Source organism: Opisthocomus hoazin, chromosome 9 (genome assembly GCF_030867145.1).
Source record: "Opisthocomus hoazin isolate bOpiHoa1 chromosome 9, bOpiHoa1.hap1, whole genome shotgun sequence".
NCBI lineage: Eukaryota > Metazoa > Chordata > Aves > Opisthocomiformes > Opisthocomidae > Opisthocomus > Opisthocomus hoazin.
In genome coordinates, this window is record NC_134422.1 from 39,607,721 (window position 1) to 39,628,481 (window position 20,761).

A 20,761-nucleotide genomic window follows, 5' to 3' on the forward strand; every position below is an offset into this window, starting at 1 on the left:
CCTTCTCGACCGCCTCCTGGCAGCCGCGGAGCCGGCAGAGGCCAGGGCAGGATGCCCGGAGGGGACCAGGCCCTGCCGCCAGCCAGGCCACCGCCGCCGCGCCAGGAGCCACAGGGGAACTGCCCCGCCCCGCCGTGACGTCACGCGGAGCGCCCGGCCACCGCCCCGCCGCGCGCTGCCTGCCGGGAGGCCGCCGGGCCCTCGCGCGCTGCCTTCCCAGCGCCCCCCGCGGCCGTCGGCCTTGCGAGCGGGGTCGGTCGCGTCTCCGCCTCCGGGGCCTTGGCAGCGCCCAGGCCGCTCGGCCCTTCCCTCCCGCCATGCCCCCCAAGAAGCAGCAGCAGCCGGCGGGGGGCAGCAAGAAGGCGGACCAGAAGAAGAAGGAGAAGATCATCGAGGTGAGGCGAGCGGGGCCGCGCTGGACGGGCCGCTCTCCCGCCGCGGCCTGCTCCCGGGGCCCGCCGTTTCTCTTCAGAGGCGAGCGGTTCCCACCCTGCTCCCCCCGGCTGCGGGGGCACGGGCGCGGCCGCCGGCTTCCCCGAGGGCCCGCGAGCGGGCCAGGCCTGCCGGCCGCCCCCTCCGCCGCAGGGGCCGAGGGAATGGTCATAAAGCCGAAAGCTCGGGGCGGGCGGCGGGGTACGCGCCCGTTCCCCTCCCGGCCTGTCAGATGGCCGCCCTTGGAGCTGCGCCGCTTCAGCCGGGGGTCTGGTCCTCAGCCCCGGCGCTCTCTGGCCTGCGGTCCCTTCGGGCTGCCGGGAGCCCTCTTTCTTTTTTTTCCTCTCTCTCCCCCTTTCTCTGCTCCGTCTCTGTGTTCTGTGTGTTGCTCTGCTTTCCCAGTCCGGCTCTCCGAGGTGTAGGTTTGCGTTTCTCACTGAGTTTAAAGCACGCATGTGGTTTGCGTTGCTGGGTTTTTTGGTACGATTTGACCAACGTGGCCAAGGAGGCATTTCATAGAGTAACAGTTTAGTAAATCTTTCATAGAAATTGCATGCGGAATAATTTGAAGATTAGTAAGTAACATCTCGCATTCTGTTTAAGTTTCTGAGGCTCAATTCTATGGTAAAACCAGTTTTAAAAAAACCTGCTAGAGGTATGCGTGTGCATTAGTTATTAGGATAGTCGTGCAAGTCTTCCACTATACAATAAAACAGCTGTGTTGAGAGTACAAAGAGAGCACAGTTAAAGAAAAATAAATTTTTGCTTGCATCTGTTGGCAAGAAGGTTAGTAGCTGCTCAGCTCTTTTAAGCAGAATGTCCACGTAATGCAAGTGTTCATTTAAATCTAGCACTGCAGAACATTGTTTTGACGTTCTTTGGAAGCGTTAGGCTAGACTGGTTGTTCTCTCTGTTGGCTTCAGAATTTCTGGTGTTCTTGCTGAATCCAGAAACATAGGGAAATCCTGATTTTTAGTACAAAACACTGCAGCTAGAAGGGGAAAAATTTGTTTTGGTCATTAGCAATTTATTACAAAATTCAGTTACACAGAGATTGTATGTTTCATGTGGCGTTTGCCACAGAAATCAAGTGTGTGAATGACCTATTTTCTTTCCCAACTAATTATTTTGATGAATTGCATATTTTTCAAATTAGCATAAAGTAGCAGAGGATTAGCTGCTGTTGATAGAGGATACGTTGTAAATGAAAACAGTGTGACTGGAAATTTGGAACTGTTTATTTTATAAATCTTTTATAATGTTTTTTTTGGATTGTTAGGGTTTCCATAAGTGTGTGTGAACTGAAGTGTTATCACTGGCCAAACATCTGTTACTTGTTCCTGGAAGGAAAAAAATAGTATCAAATGAAAGGCATGGATAAGCTTCTAATGTAGGTACTTCTGTTAAAAAAATAATTTCTGCTTCAGGTATCTTGTGTGAAAATGGACTGTCTTTTTTAAAAGAAATTATTAATAGTTTTGGTATGGAAACCTCCCTATAACAATAAAACTGGAGATGTAGAGGGTTAATTGGTTCATGCAGTAAACAGAAACTACTTGCAGTGGAGTTTAGGAAGTACAAACACCTGTCTGGACTTGACATGGGGAAAGACTTCAAATTAGTACACTTAGAAGTTGAAAAGCTTAAAGTATTTGAAAATAAAAATATGTTAGATGTGACAATATTCATCTGCATAACATAAATATATAATATATATATGAATACTTGAAGGTAAAATTAACAAGTGATTTCAGGTAGATAGAGGGAAAAAAACCGCAGTATTTATGGCTATTCAGTCGTCTTATTTTCCTGGGATGTTACCTGGGTAGTCACCAAAAACATTTTGTCCTTTTGTCTTGAGGGGCTTCGAAACACCATGTGTATGTGCTCATGCTAATGCTTGGACACAAGTAGGTCTGATGATAAAAGCAATAGCTCACATGAAAGCAGCATTTAGTAGGTTCTTTCGAAAAGCAAATTTTGAAGATGGTATGGGTGGTCTAACTGTTTCTTGGATTGCTTATGTTGCTGGCAGAAGTAGTCTGTGTTTAAGGGAAAACCTGAGAGGAGTGGCAAGTCTGGGTTGGGTTTTTTTTTCAGTAACAAACTTGTTCTGACTGTTGGACAGTTTCAGTTAATTTGGCTGTATTTATCTCTTGATTTAGGACAAAACATTTGGCCTGAAGAATAAAAAAGGTGCAAAACAACAGAAATTTATCAAGGCTGTGACTCACCAGGTTAAATTTGGTCAGCAAAATCCACGTCAGGTAAGCATTTAATCTGTAATGTTTTCCAACTGTATAGTGAACTCATTTCTCACTATACGTATAGATTGACATATAATACTGAAGCAGAAAAAAGTTGAGATGTTACTCACTTAATGTATTGTTACTAGCACAGATTTAACTAGATAGTCTTCTTTGCAAAGCTTGTCTGGCTGAGAATTCTGTATCAAAAGCCCTAAACTCGGCTAATAAGGGTGTGTGTTTCTTTACACAGTATTGTGATAGTAATGTAATTGAGTTCAAGGTATACCTGAAAGTAAATTGTAGAAACTGGCTGTCAGCAAAGTGCAGTTATATATTCTTTCTCCTTTTTTCTTTTTTCTCTTTGATTCCCACCTAATCGAAAAAATAGCAAACCATTTAAAAATAAGAGCACTTGTTATTAATACTAAAATTGGTATTGGCAGAAAATTAAAAAATGTATAAGCCCATATGTGCTGCTTGTTCTCATTATAGAAGTATTTATTATAATTTAAAATGGAAAAAAGCCAGACAAGTCTTCATCTATTTGGTGAACTGGTCAAACAAACTGAAATTTTGAGCCACCGTCTACTCTGCTCTTCTTTTGTATCGGGAAGTAAAATGTGATGTGGCTGAGGTACAGTGTTTAGGTTATGCTTAGTCAGAAAGCACAGATTTCATGAAAATATTTTTATAATGGCAGTGAGCCAGGTCTCTTACTCCTACGGTGTTAGGGAAGCTAGTTGCTAAGTATTTGTGCAGCTTCCTGTTCTATGAATAAGCCTGTAGAATATTACATTTGCATAAGCTAAATTCATGATGTCATAATTTATGTTAAATTCCTTGCATAACATAGGGGTGAACTAAGAAATGGCAAGTATGACTTTACCTTTAAAGTTGGTCTTCAGGTCATTAGATCTAACCGTTTCTTGTAGTGGAAAGGGCTGCTTGATGTCACTTCAAAAACATTGGTGTTACTCAGACAGCTCTTTCCATATTCCTGTATGAAATCCCTGAATCTGTAGCATTTAATGGAATACCAGTATGTAAGTTAGCCAACCTCAGATAATTTGTTTCTCAAATGCTCTTAGCTATTGACTGGTGGATGTCTGAAGCTAATTTTTAGACCTGATTCTAACTTTCGTACTCTGTAAAATGGTTTCCAGTTAGGGCTGTCCCAGAGAACGAAAGAACACTTTAAAGCAATTATTGTTGTTTCTTGAGATAAAAATGGAAATGTTGTCAAGGTTGTTTTTTAAAAAAAAAAAAAAGGCAAGCTTCATCTTCATGCATTTCGAGCCCAAGGGTGAAGCAAAAGTGTTCTTAAAGTATTACTTTTTGTAGTTGACATGTGGGTCTGCATGCTGTATAAAATACGATTTGTGGACTTTTAGGTATGTGAACTGAGTGTTCTGTATGTGGACCAAATTGATCACTTCCTTTTTAAAACGATTTGGCCTTTTCTTGTGAAGTTCACCATAACAACAAAGCTCCTTTTTTAATCTCACACTGTATTTTACCAATAGAGCCCCACATATTTGTGGTGTTAGTCTCACTAGCTTCCCTTAAGGATAAGAACCAAATCATCTAATAATGTTTCTCCCATCTCCTACTTCATCTGTCTTCATCCCTCCCTACCACTCTGGTATAGATACAGGCTGTTTCTAGCTTATCCAAAAAAGGTGAGGCAGAGTCGCAGGTTGGGGGTGTTCTTATGCACAAACTTTTCTTTTCCTACGTGATTGTCCTGGGTTTGGCCAGGACAGGGTTAATTTTCACCGGACTCCAGGAAGGGGCACAGCCAGGGGGTGGGGGCTGACCCCACCTGCCCAAACAGAGCCCGGTATTCCATACCATGTGCCGTCAGGCTGGGTTCCGGTGGGGGGGGCAGCGCGGCGCGGCAGGAACTCACTTGCAGCTCGGGAGCATGCGGCACCGGTGCGGTCCGAGAGAGCGGGTCTGTTTTTGTCGTGTTTTCTCCTTATCTGTATCGTTGTTGTTCCTGTTTCCTTCTGTTTGCTGTTCTGTTAAACTGCCCTTATCCCGACCCACCGGTTTCTGCCTCTTTCTTTTCGTTCTCCTCCGCACGCCGGCGGGGGGAGGGGCGGCCGTGTGGCGCTTTCGTTGCCGACGGCAGCCGAAACCAAGACATTTATTTGGCGCCCAAGTGTGGGGCAGGGATAACGGCAGGGCTGAGCAGCGGGTGTTAAAACTGCTTTTTTAGATTGTTAAATTTGTTATAGGCATTTTTCTGTGTTAGTTAAATAGTCGCTGGTAAAAATGTTTCTGTCTGTGATCAGATGGCTGTGGTTTTTGAATCCGTACTTGCACTGTGTTTTCCCTGTGGTGCTGTTCATTACCTTGGGGAAAAGGATCAGGGTGATGATTTTGCTATACTGTATGATGTCGACTTATGACATGATAACGTCAATGTTCATGAAATTAGGCTTGTATTTGCATGCGGCACTGTGGTCATTTCCGTACCTCGGATCCTATGTCTTAGAATTTGTGAATAATCAAACCCAGTCTGTGGGGAAAACCGAAGGGGATACCTTCCCCCACTCTTTCGCCCCCCCTCTCTCCCTCAGGCTGGTCCTAAAGCTCAGGCCAGCACTCTCCTTTTGTTCTGCCTGCTGAATGGGTTTTGGGTCTTGTTTAGGGTTAAGCAAGTAGTTAAGAACATCATGCAGAGACCTGCCCTGGGGCTGGATAGCTGTGAGTGGCTGGGTGTGTGGCACAGCATGGGCAAGTACCTAGGGCAGTGGGCACCTCCGGTGTTTTTTAAACTCACCCCTGAGGAAATACAGGATCCGGACAATCTGGTAAAATATCTGCAAAAAGTGTGCTGCCACCCTGGGAACTCCAGAGAGACACAGATCACAGCAACGTGCTGGGGTCTGGCCCACGCCTACCGAGCCCTGTTCAACACTGTTCAGTGCCTTAAAGGGGAAAGAGGGGGAAACGAAGCGGCAGGCACTGCGACTGGCGCTGCCCCCCCAGCCGGCCCTGCAGCCCCTCCAACCCAGCAGGCAGTCACAGCCCCCCCGACTGGCACCGCCGCTGCCACAGCTGCAGGATCTGCCTCGGTTTCCCTGGCAGGCACGGCAGCTGCTCCAGCCCCATCTCCAGCTGCAGGCATCGTGGCTGAGCCCAATGACCAACCTGTGCCAGTAGCAGTCGCCCCCATAAAACTAAAGAAAGACGCAAAGAGAGCAGATCGCTCCGGGAGGGATGACGATGAGCCAGGGTCATCGCGGGAGATAGAGACAGAGATCATCACCCGGTCCCTGTCCCTGGGCGAGCTGCGAGACATGCGGAAAGATTTCAGCCGCCACCCAGGCGAGCACATTGCCACCTGGCTGCTGCGGTGCTGGGATAACGGGGCCAGCAGCTTGGAATTAGAGGGCAAGGAAGCCAAGCAGCTGGGATCCCTGGCCAGGGATGGGGCATTGACAAAGCCATTGGGAAGAAGGAACAAATCCTCAGCCTCTGGAGGAGACTTCTGTCAGGTGTGAGGGAGAGGTACCCCTTCAGTGACGATTTTGTATGCTATCCTGGCAAGTGGACCAATATGGAAAGGGGTATTCAGTACGTGAGGGAATTAGCTGTGCGGGAGCTGGTTTACTGTGACACAGACGATGAGCAGGTACCCACAGACCCAGATGAACTCCAGTGCTCACAATCCATGTGGAGGAAGTTTGTGTGGAGCGCACCCTCCTCATATGCCAACTCACTGGCAGTCGTAAACTGGAAAGGTAAAGACGCACCAACAGTGGATGAGGTGGCTGTCAGACTCCGGCAATATGAGGAAAGTCTCTCTTCCTCCCTTGTCTCAGCTGTGGAGAAACTGGCCCAACAAATGAAAGAGAGTAGGTCCTACTTCCCACCTGTACGGGCCAGTGTCTCAGCTATTAGGGGCAAGCGTTTCCCTGCTCAGGAGAGGGAATACAGAGGCTACACACCACGGGGCACCCTGTGGTTTTACCTGCGTGACCACGGAGAGGACATGAGGAAGTGGGATGGAAAACCCACCTCAAGTCTAGAGGCACGAGTGCGTGAGTTGCGAGGTAAAACAATCACAAAAGGGGATTCTGTTAGGAAAAATGCCGCTCCAGTTTCCAGAAGCCAGCTCTCCAGACCAGGTAGACAGTTTGACCTTGATTCCGATCCTCTGGAGTGGACCTCCAAGTCATTTTTACAGCAGGTGAGCAGCAAATTCTCTGACGAGGATTAGAGGGGCCCTGCCTCCAGCCAGGTGGAGGAAAGGGACAACCGTGTCTATTGGACGGTGTGGATTCGGTGGCCTGGCACGTCAGATCCACAAGAGTATAAAGCTCTAGTGGACACTGGTGCACAGTGTACTTTAATGCCATCAGAGTTCAAAGGGTCAGAGTCCATTTGCATTTCGGGAGTGACAGGGGGGTCCCAAGAGCTGAGTGTACTGGAGGCTGAAGTGAGCCTCACTGGGCAGGACTGGCAGAAGCACCCCATTGTAACTGGCCCCGAGGCTCCGTGCATCCTTGGCATAGACTATCTTAGGAGAGGCTATTTCAAGGACCCAAAGGGGTATCGGTGGGCTTTTGGCATAGCTGCTGTGGAGACGGAAGAAATTAAACAGCTGTCCATTTTGCCTGGTCTCTCGGAGGATCCTTCCGTTGTGGGGTTGCTGAGGGTTGAAGAACAACAGGTGCCAATCGCGACCACAACGGTGCACCGGCGACAGTATCGTACCAACCGAGACTCCCTTCTCCCCATTCATCAGCTGATCCGCCAGCTAGAGAGTCAAGGAGTGATCAGCAAAACTCGCTCACCCTTTAATAGTCCCATATGGCCAGTGAGAAAGTCTACTGGAGAGTGGAGACTGACAATAGACTACCGTGGCCTGAATGAAGTCACACCACCGCTGAGTGCTGCCGTGCCAGACATGCTAGAACTTCAATATCAGCTGGAGTCAAAGGCAGCCAGGTGGTACGCTACAGTTGACATCGCTAATGCATTCTTCTCCATCCCTTTGGCAGCAGAGTGCAGGCCACAGTTTGCTTTCACCTGGAGGGGCATCCAGTACACCTGGAATCGACTGCCCCAGGGGTGGAAACACAGTCCCACCATTTGCCATGGACTAATCCAGACTGCACTGGAAAAGGGTGAAGCCCCAGAACATCTGCAGTACATCGACGACATCATTGTATGGGGTGACACCACGGAGGAGGTTTTCGAGAAAGGGGAGAAAATAGTTCAGATCCTTCTGAAAGCCGGTTTCGCCATTAAGCGAAGTAAAGTCAAGGGACCTGCGCAAGAGATCCAGTTTTTGGGGATAAAATGGCAGGATGGGCGCCGTCAAATCCCAATGGATGTCATCAACAAAATAGCAGCTATGTCTCCACCCACCAGCAAAAAGGAAGCACAGGCCTTCCTGGGTGTTGTGGGTTTTTGGAGGATGCACATCCCAAATTACAGCCAGATTGTAAGTCCTCTGTACCACGTGACCTGGAAGAAGAATGATTTTGAATGGGGCCCTGAGCAACGACAGGCATTTGAGCATATTAAACGGGAGATAGTTCATGCCGTAGCCCTTGGTCCAGTCCGGTCAGGGCAAGAGGTTAAAAACGTGCTCTACACCGCAGCCGGGGAGAATGGCCCAACCTGGAGTCTCTGGCAGAAAGCACCAGGGGAGACTCGAGGTCGACCCCTGGGGTTCTGGAGCCGGGGATACAAAGGATCCGAGGCCCGCTATACTCCCACTGAAAAAGAGATTCTGGCAGCATATGAAGGCGTTCGAGCCGCTTCAGAAGTGATCGGCATTGAAGCACAGCTCCTCCTAGCACCACGATTGCCGGTCCTGGGCTGGATGTTCAAAGAGAGGGTCCCCTCTACACATCATGCCACCGATGCTATGTGGAGTAAGTGGGTCGCTCTGATCACCCAGCACGCCCGAATGGGAAACCGCAGTCGCCCAGGAATTCTGGAGGTAATCATGGACTGGCCAGAAGGCAAAGATTTTGGAGCATCGCCAGAGGAGGAGGTGACACGTGCTGAAGAGGCCCCACTGTATAACCAGCTGCCAGAAGATGAGAAACAGTATGCCCTGTTCACGGATGGGTCCTGTCGCATTGTGGGGAAGCAGCGGAGGTGGAAGGCTGCTGTATGGAGCCCTACACGACAAGTCGCGGAAACTGCCGAGGGAGAAGGTGAGTCCAGCCAGTTTGCAGAGGTGAAAGCCATCCAGCTGGCTTTAGACATTGCCAGTCGAGAGAAGTGGCCCGTGCTCTATCTTTACACTGACTCTTGGATGGTGGCCAATGCCTTGTGGGGGTGGCTGCAGCAGTGGAAGAAGAATAACTGGCAGCGCAGAGGCGAACCTATCTGGGCTGCCCCATTGTGGCAAGATATTGCTGCCCGGCTAGAGCAGTTGGCTGTAAAAGTCCGTCACGTGGACGCCCACGTCCCTAAGAGTCGGGCCACTGAAGAACATCAAAACAACCACCAGGTAGATCAGGCTGCTAAGATTGAAGTGGCTCAGGTGGATCTGGACTGGCAACATAAGGGTGAACTCTTTATAGCTCGGTGGGCCCATGACACCTCGGGCCACCAAGGAAGAGACGCGACATACCGACGGGCTCGTGACCGAGGGGTGGACTTGACCATGGACACTATCGCACAGGTTATCCATGAATGTGAGACATGCGCTGCAATCAAGCAAGCCAAGCGGGTAAAGCCTCAGTGGTATGGAGGACGATGGCTAAAATATAAATATGGGGAGGCTTGGCAGATTGACTACATCACACTGCCACAAACCCGCCAAGGCAAGCGCTATGTGCTCACAATGGTGGAGGCCACCACCGGATGGCTGGAAACCTACCCTGTGCCCCATGCTACCGCCCCGAATACCATCCTGGGCCTGGAAAAACAAGTCCTGTGGCGACATGGCACTCCCGAGAGAATCGAGTCGCACAACGGGACTCACTTTCGCAACAGCCTCATAGACACCTGGGCCAAAGAACATGGTATCGAGTGGGTGTATCACATCCCCTACCATGCACCAGCCTCTGGAAAGATTGAACGTTACAATGGGCTGCTAAAAACCACTTTGAGGGCAATGGGGGGTGGGACTTTCAAAAATTGGGATACCCATTTAGCAAAGGCCACCTGGTTGGTGAACACCAGAGGGTCCACCAACCGGGCTGGTCCTGCCCAGTCAAAACCTCAGCGCCCCGTAGAAGGGGATAAAGTCCCTGTAGTGCACATGCGGAACATGTTAGGGAAGACGGTTTGGGTTAGTCCTGCCTCGGGCAAAGGCAAGCCCGTCCGGGGGATTGCTTTTGCTCAAGGACCTGGGTGTACCTGGTGGGTAATGCGGAAGGATGGGGAAGTCCGATGTGTACCTCCTGGGGATTTGATTTTGGGTGAGAATAGTCCATAAATAAATTGTACAAAGTTAATTGTTAAATAACCCTGTCACTGTCTGTTATCACTGTTATAATTGTTATATGCTATACCAGTAGTAGCATAGTAAGAATCGTCCAGATTAAAGAAGGATGGACTTTTCTCGATGAAAACCTAGCAGAGCACAGCAATGATGGAACTGGACCTGGTTTTCAACAACTGGCATCCAGCAACTTCATCAAGATCAACATCTCCTGCAGACTGTGGGCACGGGCCGCAACAGATACATCAGCCGTGAGCTCCGGATGCAGCAAGTGACCGCCCACCACCACACATCACCTCCCCTGCCACGGAAGACCGTAACGACAGATGGAGCCTGAAGTCATGGATTAAATGAACTCAACGGACTCTTTAGAGTGATGATCCATAGACTAAAGGAATGATATCTGGAGACAGGAGAAGTGGTGGTGATCAACTGGACAATGGGGGACCTGGACATGACGTAGATGGTATGGAATAAGGGGTGGATAATGTCCTGGGTTTGGCCAGGACAGGGTTAATTTTCACCGGACTCCAGGAAGGGGCACAGCCGGGGGGTGGGGGCTGACCCCACCTACCCAAACAGAGCCCGGTATTCCATACTATGTGCCGTCAGGCTGGGTTCCGGTGGGGGGGGCGGCGTGGCGGGAATGCTCTCGCGGCTTGGGAGCGTGCGGCGCCCGTGCGGTCCGAGAGAGCGGGTCTGTTTTTGTCGTGTTTTCTCCTTATCTGTATCGTTGTTGTTCCTGTTTCCCTCTGTTTGCTGTTCTGTTAAACTGCCCTTATCCCGACCCACCGGTTTCTGCCTCTTTCTTTTCATTCTCCTCCGCACGCCGGCAGGGGGAGGGGCGGCCGCGTGGCGCTTTTGTTGCCGGCGGCAGCCGAAACGAAGACAGTGATCTTGTTTTTCAGACCTTGGCCCTAGTACCCGTAAAATATTTGTTCTTATAAACCACTGGTTCTCTATGAATTGATATAAATTCAGACAAAAAAGTGTTCTTAAAAGCAGTTCCTAACTTCCACAGACAGCTTTCCTGAAGTGTTACTGGTACCCATGAAGAGAAAGTACAGAGCAGCCTGTAGGGGACTAAATCACCTACAGCTTTTTGCGCAGATCTTGAAGTAACTGCAGTGTATCACAAAAGAGAATTAACTTTTTCTCACCTCTGTCTCCATATCGTTCACTTGACTTCTTAGCCTGTAAAGGCTGAATAGAGGTAACGGTGTCATCTAATGGTACCTACCAGCATCTTGCATGTCTGACAAACTGCATCTGAAATCTCTTCTGTGGGAAAGGTCAGTGCCACTAGATGGCACTGGCCATTCGGGCAAGGGCAGGAATTCCGAGACATTCAGAAGTCGCAGGTTCTTTCCTTTCTCCTCTTATAAACTGATTTGAAATGATTTGGTATTTTAATGTGCAGTTAATGTGAAGTGAGTTATGTCATTCTAATTATATATTAATAGCATCAAATTTGGGGTCATTATAGGCCGCTCAAACAGAAAGCGAGAAGAAATTAAAAAAAGAAGATAAGAAAAAAGAATTACAAGAATTAAATGAACTCTTCAAGCCTGTGGTTGCTGCACAGAAAATTAGCAAAGGTATGAGTAACTGAATTCTCTTCATCTGTGTTCTTATTCATACATATACCTCAGGTAAAACAACCCTTCAAAAATGCCAGTTCATTTTTTAGTCAAGTAGCTACGTCTGTTTCCTTCTCTATCTAGTGTACCAAGTAGTTTGTCAGTAACGATTTGGCTTTTAAGGATTCGTCTGGGGTTACTAGATCATTAGAATATCAAAAGCTCCATTGATATTGACAGGGCACCTATAGATATTTTGCTGTATTCAGGGTCGTTAATGAGATGCTTCTGGATCGGTGGCGTGATTTTTTCTGTCTGTGTGTGATGGTGTTTGGTTAAAGCAACCTGTCTCCCTAGGGAAACATGAACATCCAGGCTTTACAAGGACTGTAATAGGGTAACTATTGTCTTCACAGAAAATTCATATTCAAATTGTGGCAGAAAAAAATTTCCAAGTACTTCTGCCCCACCTCACAGTTAACAGTGGGACTTGGTTTCAGAAGCGTGGTCTTATTTGAACTCGGTTATGGAACAAACTAGTTTTGTGATAAAATATAAATTTAAGAGTGTTTGATACTTCGAGGAAACTCTACAATTGGCTGCCGAGTGGGAGAAGAAAAATGAAAATCATACTTTTGGGAATTAATTAATGTTATCAGCTCTGGCTTTTTTAATCTTCTGGAACTAGTGAAATCATGTACATAATTTTTGACTGAAGAAGTGTGATTTCCATGGATGTCTTTACAGCAAACCTGCTATTTGTTCATTGTGTCACTTAGCAGCAGCCAAAACCAGTTTTCCATTTATCATTTACAGTCGTCGGCTTTCTCCAATTAAAGTAGCTCTTGACTTACTCAGAAGACTAATATATCCTAATTAAATCTTTGGCTTTCTATTGAGATTGCCAACAAGGAGAGCTATATTACCTGAAGTTCTTTTAGGGATCCACTCAGCATTTTAAAAACTAAGTTTTTAGTTAAGACTTTAAACAGGTGTTGCTGTACGTGCTGTACACACTGTAGTCACTGGTGACTTGCACCAAGCTTAAAATCAAAATAAATAAAAAATTCGAGCTTAATATCCTACAGGAGCACTTAATGAGTATTCTAAGTGAAGCATTTCTGCTTTAGCTGTGTCTCATAAATAGGTTTCTACCTGCTTTCATTTCGTTTCTCACCTCCTAATGGTGAAACAATTCCTTTAGTGGGATGGTATTTACTTAAAGTGTAGTAAAGTTGATGGAGTAGTTCATACTGTAACAGCAGTCGCTTATTTTAGGGGCTATGAGCAGCCATTTTGTTTCTATTTTTAAATTAAGTAAGTTGTCTGAATGAGTGCAGGTTAGATTCTTGTAATTTTTTCTAGCGTGTTGTTGATTTATTAAGGAAAGGCTGACATCCAGAACATGCTTTACTGCTTGTTAGAAGCAAAAATTGCTTTTTGTTTAGGGAAGAAGTTGCACAGAGTGATATTTCGTATGTATTGTGTTATATGAATGAATAAGTCACTCAGGCACACTGTCTTTCTTTCAATAGTCAAGTGCCAACTTGGATACTTAGTGCAAATACCATGCTGTATGAAGTAAGTATGACACATTCAGGACATGGAGTGGTTACTTGTAATGAACTTCATATTAAACAACTTTCACTCTTTAAAACATGTTTTCGTGCTTTACAGATTCTAAAGATTGTATGATGCTAGATGTTGTACTCAGAACTTATAATATGCAGCTATTGCTCCAGTTTTGTGTTTTGCTTAAAAACAGTATTAAAATATAAAAACTTTCTTCACTCAGGTGCTGACCCCAAATCTGTAGTTTGTGCTTTCTTCAAGCAAGGCCAATGCACTAAAGGAGACAAGTGCAAGTTTTCTCACGATTTGTCCTTGGAAAGAAAGTGTGAAAAACGAAGTGTCTATATTGATGCAAGAGATGAGGACCTTGAAAAAGGTACAGCACTTCTAGAAAATGACTGCTGAGCTATTCCAGTTCTGAAACTGGATTTTTTAAGGGTCGTCTTGTGTTGATTAGGTTATGATCCTGAGTTTAGGTTGTGGTCCTGAAGAGCCTGGTCAGTGGCCAGAACTATGAACAACAGTGAAACTTACTTTAAGAAGTGTGCTCACAAGTATTCGTTAGACCTTATTTAGATCAAGAAGTACGACCTGGTGATACTGGGTGGTGGTTTTTTAATTCTGCTGTGTAGTATATTATGTGACACAAGTAGCAAATTGTACAGTATTTGGTCTTTCTTATGGTTGCTAGTTTCTACAAAGTTTGCTAAAACAAACATGCGGAAGGAGGAAGTGCAATGAGCAGCCATAGTTGCCTTCCAGAACTACTACTGGTGTTTGCCCAAATGTGTACAGTTCTAGAATTCAGGATACTTTGGAACCCTTTCTGTGACTTCATCTCCCTTCCCCAAATCGTTTGTTGGCTAACTACTCTGGAGTTTACTTTTACTTAGCCAAGGTTAGAGATTTAATAGGCAAAATAATTTACTTTCTTTTTCCACAATTAATCATGTCTCGGTCTTTATTTGAGCTTTAGCCTGTGTCGTCATAAATTAGTATGATAGGATCACGTAGATTGACTGCTGTTGTTACCATTGGTGGTCTTGCTTCTTTTGATGGCACCTTCTTTCAAGTTTAACACTGAAAATATCTCTCTTCAATCCTCAAGTTCTATTGTCTGTATTTCTGGACATTAGCCTCCAGCCTTCTCTCTTATTCGGTCATCTTCCTTTTCTTCTTTTCCCTTGTCCGTGCTCCGTAGTGCACAGACGGAATGATCATTTTTTTAGTCTTTAGCTGAAACACACTTCATGCATGTCAAAGTAGAAATTTCTAAGGCTTTTGAAGAAACTGTCTTGTGAGCAGCATAGGAGAGTTTGAAAACTTTATTTTAAAAATCTGAGTTTATTTTCTATTCTATAAACTGACTAAAATGTAAGATTTGCATATTAAAACTGTTATTAGGGAGTAAAGCAACTTGACAGCATTGTTGTAGTCTTTGGAATTTTTGTGAATCCATCTGTTAACTTTCTCTAGATACAATGGATAACTGGGATGAGAAGAAGCTGGAAGAAGTGGTGAACAAGAAGCATGGTGAGGCGGAAAAGAAAAAACCCAAAACTCAAATAGTATGTCTTTTTTTTTTTGATTGAACTGTAGTAGAGAGAGTTAACTACAGACTGGTGTTAGATATGGTTGTCATTATCTAAAGGTTTTGAATGGAATGTTATAACAATATTCTGAGTATACGGTTGGGCTGATAGTATTTCTAATGATGTATTCTAAAAAAAAAAAACCTACTCCAAAGCTCTTTCAGTCATCCTAAGGTATTTTCTCATGCAAAATATGAATGGATAGTAGATGAAGTGCTTTCAAAACAAAAATGCTAAAGGAATCAGTAATATATTTAATGCATCCTACTTGCTTAGAAGATTCAAGTATTGTGGTTAGTTAGGTCTGTCATCTTGTTCCAGCAACTGCCAGATATATTGGCGTGTTTATGTACTGGGTGACATGTAAGCATAAAAGTGTAAATTTGGTCCTATTAAGCTGAAATTTACTGATGGAGAGTCATTTCTAGTTCCTGACCTCTAACTTCAAGAATATTCTTTAGTTTGTGCACTAAATGGTGTAGTATCTTAATCCTTTTTCATTTTTCAGAACTACTTCACCTTGCTTTCAATACCAAATAACTAAATATTGTATGATACTGCTTAAAATTGCGAAAGTTAAACTTTGATATGGCTAAGTGTGAACTACAAATTGCTTGTTAGAAGTTCCAGAGTGGCATCTTGACCTCGGGATCGTGAGCTGGCAGGTTTAATGTCTGAGGAAGATTGTATTTATTTTGATGAGAGCTGCATGGATGTTGGTGAGGGGGAAGAGAAAGCCCATCGGCATGCTCTCACATGTGCAGCTGGGTTTGCAGTAGTACACAGCTGCCAGCCTGCTGAGCCATCCCATCTTTTTAACTGGAATTATGTTAAGGGGAAAAAGATGGCTATGTGAGTTACAGATAATTAGTTGCACTTCTAGTAGCGATGCATTTCATGTTTCTTCTGTTTTGAGCACAGCTGGCTTTGAATCACTTCTGACATGTAGTAGCTATATGTGTGGAGTTAATTGCTGGGGATGAGAAGAGAATGCAGTGCTAACAATGATTGTTTTATACAGGTCTGCAAATATTTCCTTGATGCTATTGAAAACAACAAATATGGATGGTTTTGGGTCTGTCCGGGTGGAGGAGACAACTGCATGTATCGCCATGCTCTCCCTCCAGGTTTTGTATTAAAAAAAGACAAAAAGAAGGAGGAAAAGCAAGATGAAATATCTTTAGAAGATCTTATAGAAAAAGAGGTAAAGTGGTCAGACAGGTACCTTTTGGTGGTATTTGTTTTCGTTACTCTGAAGAGACAGTTGTAAATAACTTCCAGATTAATAATTAGAGTATAAAATGTTTTTATAACTGCATGAGCTAGGGCAAAGGATGTGTTTGATTCATGCTTTTGTTTAGAAACTGTTGCGTAGTGAGTAGATTAAACTATAGCTGTATACTTAGTGCAGATGTTGCTAATCCTTTTTAGGGGGCTTCTATTTCTTGCTGCTATTTTTCCTTTATTACAACTGTTTCTATGGGGCTTTCTCATCCCCAGCTCACTGTCTCCTTAGTTCTCATGTACCTCTGTAATGAGAAAGCAACACCAAGAGAACGGGGCCTTCTGAAGGCGTTAACATTGCTGCTCTGCTGATGGCTGTCACCGTTGCCTGGCAGTGTCAATTCGAGGAGAACCTGAGCTATTACTGTTGGCTTCTTGGCTCTGCCACTTCTCCTGTTAACTTTCATGTCAGCTTATCTTACTAACTGGAAAACTGTCTGTTGAGTCAAACTTGGAGTTGATGGGGCATGTTTAACAGTGGTGAGAGTGGAGAAGGAATTGGAAAGAAATGTTTTCAATTAGTTCCTGGAAGAGAGTAATTAAATCTCTAATTTGCTGTAGTCTTTGGAAACAATTTCTAGCTTTAATCAGTCTCTCTACTTGACAGCGTGCTGCCTTAGGACCAAATGTTACCAAAATTACTCTAGAGTGTTTTATTGCCTGGAAGAGAAGGAAAAGACAAGAAAAAATTGATAAGGCTGAGCAAGATATGGAGAGGAGGAAAGCAGATTTCAAAGCTGGCAAAGCATTGGTGGTAGGTTCTACACTCCAATTCTTAATGTAAGAAGAAAGAATAAATAAGTTTTTGTGAGAAAGTAGCTGGCCTGGAACTGTTTTCCGTTTTTCTTTTTTTCTTTTTTCTTTTTTCTTTTTTTTTTTTTAACAGCAGTATGAATCGTATCAAGTGATGAATTAAGGCTTCTTTTTCTGTGAATAGATTAGTGGACGTGAAGTATTTGAGTTCCGACCAGAGCTGGTTGATGCAGATGATGAAGAAGCAGATGACACCCATTATATTCAAGGAACGGGAGAAGATGACGAGGTAAAGAACAGTGTTAACTCGAATAATATTTCAAGTTACATTTAAGCTTGAAAACTTTTAATTTGAGAGCCCTTACAGGGCAATTAATAAGCTCGGTTCTTAATTTAACACTGCCACAGAGTATATTTTGTCAAAATTTTGATGTTAAAAGGAAGATTAAGAACATCTTGTAGAAATTGTGCAGAAATGGGAACGGTGCAGAGCATCTTGGTTTATTTTTCAGATGGAAGACCCTGTGTGCATAAATGATGTAGATTTGAACCTGTATGTCCCAAAGGCTGTAGATGAGACTGGTATTACTGTGGCTAGTCCTGAGCGATTCAGCACATACACTTCAGTAGAAAAAGATGGTAAGTTCATTATGTAGGCATCCCTAATACGGCGTTGAATTGTTAAGAGCTTCCTAAAAGGCAGATAGAAATGAATTATTGATCTGCTGAAAAGAAGTATTTGTTTAAAAAGGGTGGGGCAGTAGAATTACTATCAATGATGCATGTAGTTACTAAAGAGAAAGCTTGTAGTCAATACTATGTACTTGATATTTTCTTAAATTCAAGTTTAAATAAAAGGTAGTGTTTATGGCCACTTCAGGTAAATCCTTAAGATGTTTGTTTTAGTAGCTTCTTTTTTTTTTTTTTTCAGATGTAGTAAATGATTGAATGAATAGTACTAACACAAATCCAAGCTTTTATTCGTATTTTCTAGCTAGCTTAAGATAGCCTGTAATTTCTAAGAGCAAAGTCTTGGTCTTGGTGCACTTGTGGAATGCACGCCCTAATCTTTGAGTGCAGACACTGAGTAGGAGCAGGTCATAAAGTTTGACCCAGTTACAATAGGAGGTGGAGGAGTTGGGAGTTTGAGTTACGTTTTTCAAGCTGGTTTAATAATTGATGATACAAACCTGCATATTAATCAGGTACATGCAATTTAACCAATGTAAGTCTATGAAAATTTCAAATTAAGTAACTTCTTTATAGCTTCGAAACTTTACAGTCTGTTTAGTAGGATTGTGAATTACTGATTAAGAAACTTGTGACACTGAAATGTGTAAGAATTATTTTTGTTTTCAGATAATAAATTAAGTGAAGCTTCTGGTGGTGATATAAACAGCAGTGAGCAAAATGATTTAGAGGAAGATAATGACGGAGATGGGGAGTTGGAAAATGGAGTAATTGATGCAGTTCCGGTTGATGAAAATCTTTTTACTGGAGAGGACTTGGATGAACTAGAAGAAGAACTAAACACTCTCGATTTAGAAGAATGAATTAAAAAGCTCAAGTGAGGAGTTAAATCTATGTGACAAAGTGAAAACTGACTACGTTTTTTCTCCTTTTTGAATAGAATTCTTAAACAGGATGTTTATGGTTACCCAGCTGATTCTGATGGGCACATCATATACCAGGAATACTTTCCTTCAGTCTCGTCTACTCCCATCTTGACTATGCTCACAGTAAAATATTCAAAGTAGTTCAGAATTACCTGACAGCTGAATTTGCAGCTAATGAGATTATAACTTTCAACTAAAAGTAGGAAGTGTAACTGCTTTGCCGGTATGCGAGTGTAAGTGGGCAATTTGATACCAGGTACAGTATAAAAATCAAAGTATACGTTCTTCACCAGAACAGCATTTTTCTTAGTGATTGTGTTGATTTGGAAACTGCCTGAAGTGTTTTTAGGCAGTGTACACTAATGGAGCCGATGCAGATTATGGTTCTTTAAGTGGTGATTAGCTTTATTTGATCAGCTGGATACTGAAGATTGTGAACTGATACGTCCTACAATACGATACGGTGCCCTCTGTTTAAAGTGTTTTAAACTTTCCCACCGCCTTTTGCCAACAAAACTGTAAATAAAAATTATCAACTTTAAAATACCTGTGTTGATTTTTCTCTGTTAAGTTAGGATATCAGACCAAACTGTTAATAACTTCATTTTCTAATGCAATGATAAACAGTTTTGTCTCCAGTCCAGATACAGAAGTGATGATGTTGACTTCAGTTAAATTAGGGCTAAGAGCAATTACATTTTTTTTCTACTCCTTATGCAGTGTAAAACTGGCAGCTGACTCTTTTCCCCTACTGTTCTTATCTCCTACCCACCCATTAACTGATTTAATACACGCTATATATCACTCATGGCTATTTGAGTCTCATTCTTTCCCCACTGTGTTCTGTATATTAGCGAAGACTTGAAGCTCTGCAGCACGGGGATGTTACGGTCTAAAAAATGCCTGTCATAGTTTTGGTGTTCTCTAAATAGCACCAAGTTAGGCAGTAGTAAAGCAGAGCAGCGTTGTACCCTGCGTTGTGTACCCTGCTCTTACTGTCAGGCTTAAATGAAGTCAATGTGTCCTTTCAAAAATTGACTGAATCCCTACCATAAAGATTTCTCAGTAGTGGTGCTCTTTCAAGGAGGCTGTAGGTTATGCTTCCTTGCAGTACTACTAATAGTGTCTGCAGCGGTATTGCCACACTAATGATACTGTTTGTATCGATTTTTCTAAAGCTTTTAAATTACTGAAGACCATTATGATTCGTGGCTTTGTTAGTGAGCTTTCTCGAACTGCTTTTGGGTGGTGATATTAGCTTTAATGGTTATTCCTGACACTGCTGAACTGACTCTTGTCTTGAATGCTATTTCTAAAATAGCTGAGTTGGACATTTTTTGCCCTTTTTGGGATCTCTGTGGAATTTGTTTTTTCCTATAGGAACAAGAAGCACTGTTTGGGAGAAAGAGGCCTACTGAAATTGACTCTAAATGTAAGTGTTTAAGGAAAAGCTGCAATATCAGATAGAAATATCTTATTTATGGAGGTTTTTCTCCTATGGCCATAAGGGAACATTGTTGACAGATTACTGTATTATACTGGCCAGCAATAGGATACCTGGATGTCAGGACACTTAAGAATGCAATTCATATTTGAATGTATGATGCATAATTTTTCAAAGTTGTATATTTTAAATGGGAATAAAAGTAATTTAATCATTATCAAGGATGAAAATGGCTTTCTATACTCTTTGTCTTGGAGGCTGGTATATTGTGTATAATACTGATTTCTGTAATACTGCTCTGTTTCACAAAACAAACCAGGGACGGAACACATCTGCTGTAAACCTCATTCCTGTCCCTTGCAGCCTGCACCACTCTTCTTCCTCTGGATTTTCTCCTAAGCTAAAGAAGTAAATAGGTTAAATCTGCCACAATTCTGTCAATGTTGTTAAATATTGTCATTTTACAGTGGAGGAAGGACAGGGTAGATTGCTGATTTCGGCTAATGAAACACTGAGATAGATGGGCAGAGAGAGTGTGTGCGTGCTCTTTTGGGTCTAAAGGCCTCAGCTGTGGTGCCTAACTCCTTTATGCATGTGCTATTTAAACATTAGGGCACTCGCCTTGCATAGTATTTAAATATGTTGAATACCTGGAAGTTAGTTGAGGAAAAACTTAACTTTCCTAGGCAGTAGTTCCTGACAGATGACTTCACGTGGTCAGGAAACAATAGTTCACTGCCCCTTTTTGGTTTTCACCCTTTCCTCTCGGCTTACTCGGGCACTTCCCCTGATGGCACGACTTGTAGGCTCTTGGCT

General features: G+C 43.8%; 1 protein-coding gene across 1 annotated transcript; it reads left to right on the top strand.

Annotated features, from left to right (window-relative positions):
* Window positions 1-202: 202 nt before the first annotated feature.
* Window positions 203-20,175, top strand: ZC3H15 (zinc finger CCCH-type containing 15). Its single transcript, XM_075430784.1, has 10 exons — window positions 203-395; window positions 2,598-2,699; window positions 11,591-11,702; window positions 13,480-13,632; window positions 14,733-14,824; window positions 15,870-16,052; window positions 16,740-16,886; window positions 17,070-17,174; window positions 17,398-17,524; window positions 18,245-20,175. Exons 1-10 carry the CDS (start codon window positions 318-320, stop codon window positions 18,436-18,438), a joined length of 1,293 nt encoding a protein of 430 aa, XP_075286899.1. The 5' UTR covers window positions 203-317; the 3' UTR covers window positions 18,439-20,175.
* The last annotated feature ends 586 nt before the right edge of the window (window positions 20,176-20,761 follow it).

Bases quoted from the DNA above. Each gene is read 5' to 3' on its own strand.
- ZC3H15 (XM_075430784.1), top strand. From the start codon at position 318: ATGCCCCCCAAGAAGCAGCAGCAGCCGGCGGGGGGCAGCAAGAAGGCG. The intron at 13,633-14,732 runs GTACAGCACTTC...AACTTTCTCTAG, and splicing joins AGATGAGGACCTTGAAAAAG to ATACAATGGATAACTGGGAT. The intron at 17,525-18,244 runs GTAAGTTCATTA...TTTTGTTTTCAG, and splicing joins CACTTCAGTAGAAAAAGATG to ATAATAAATTAAGTGAAGCT.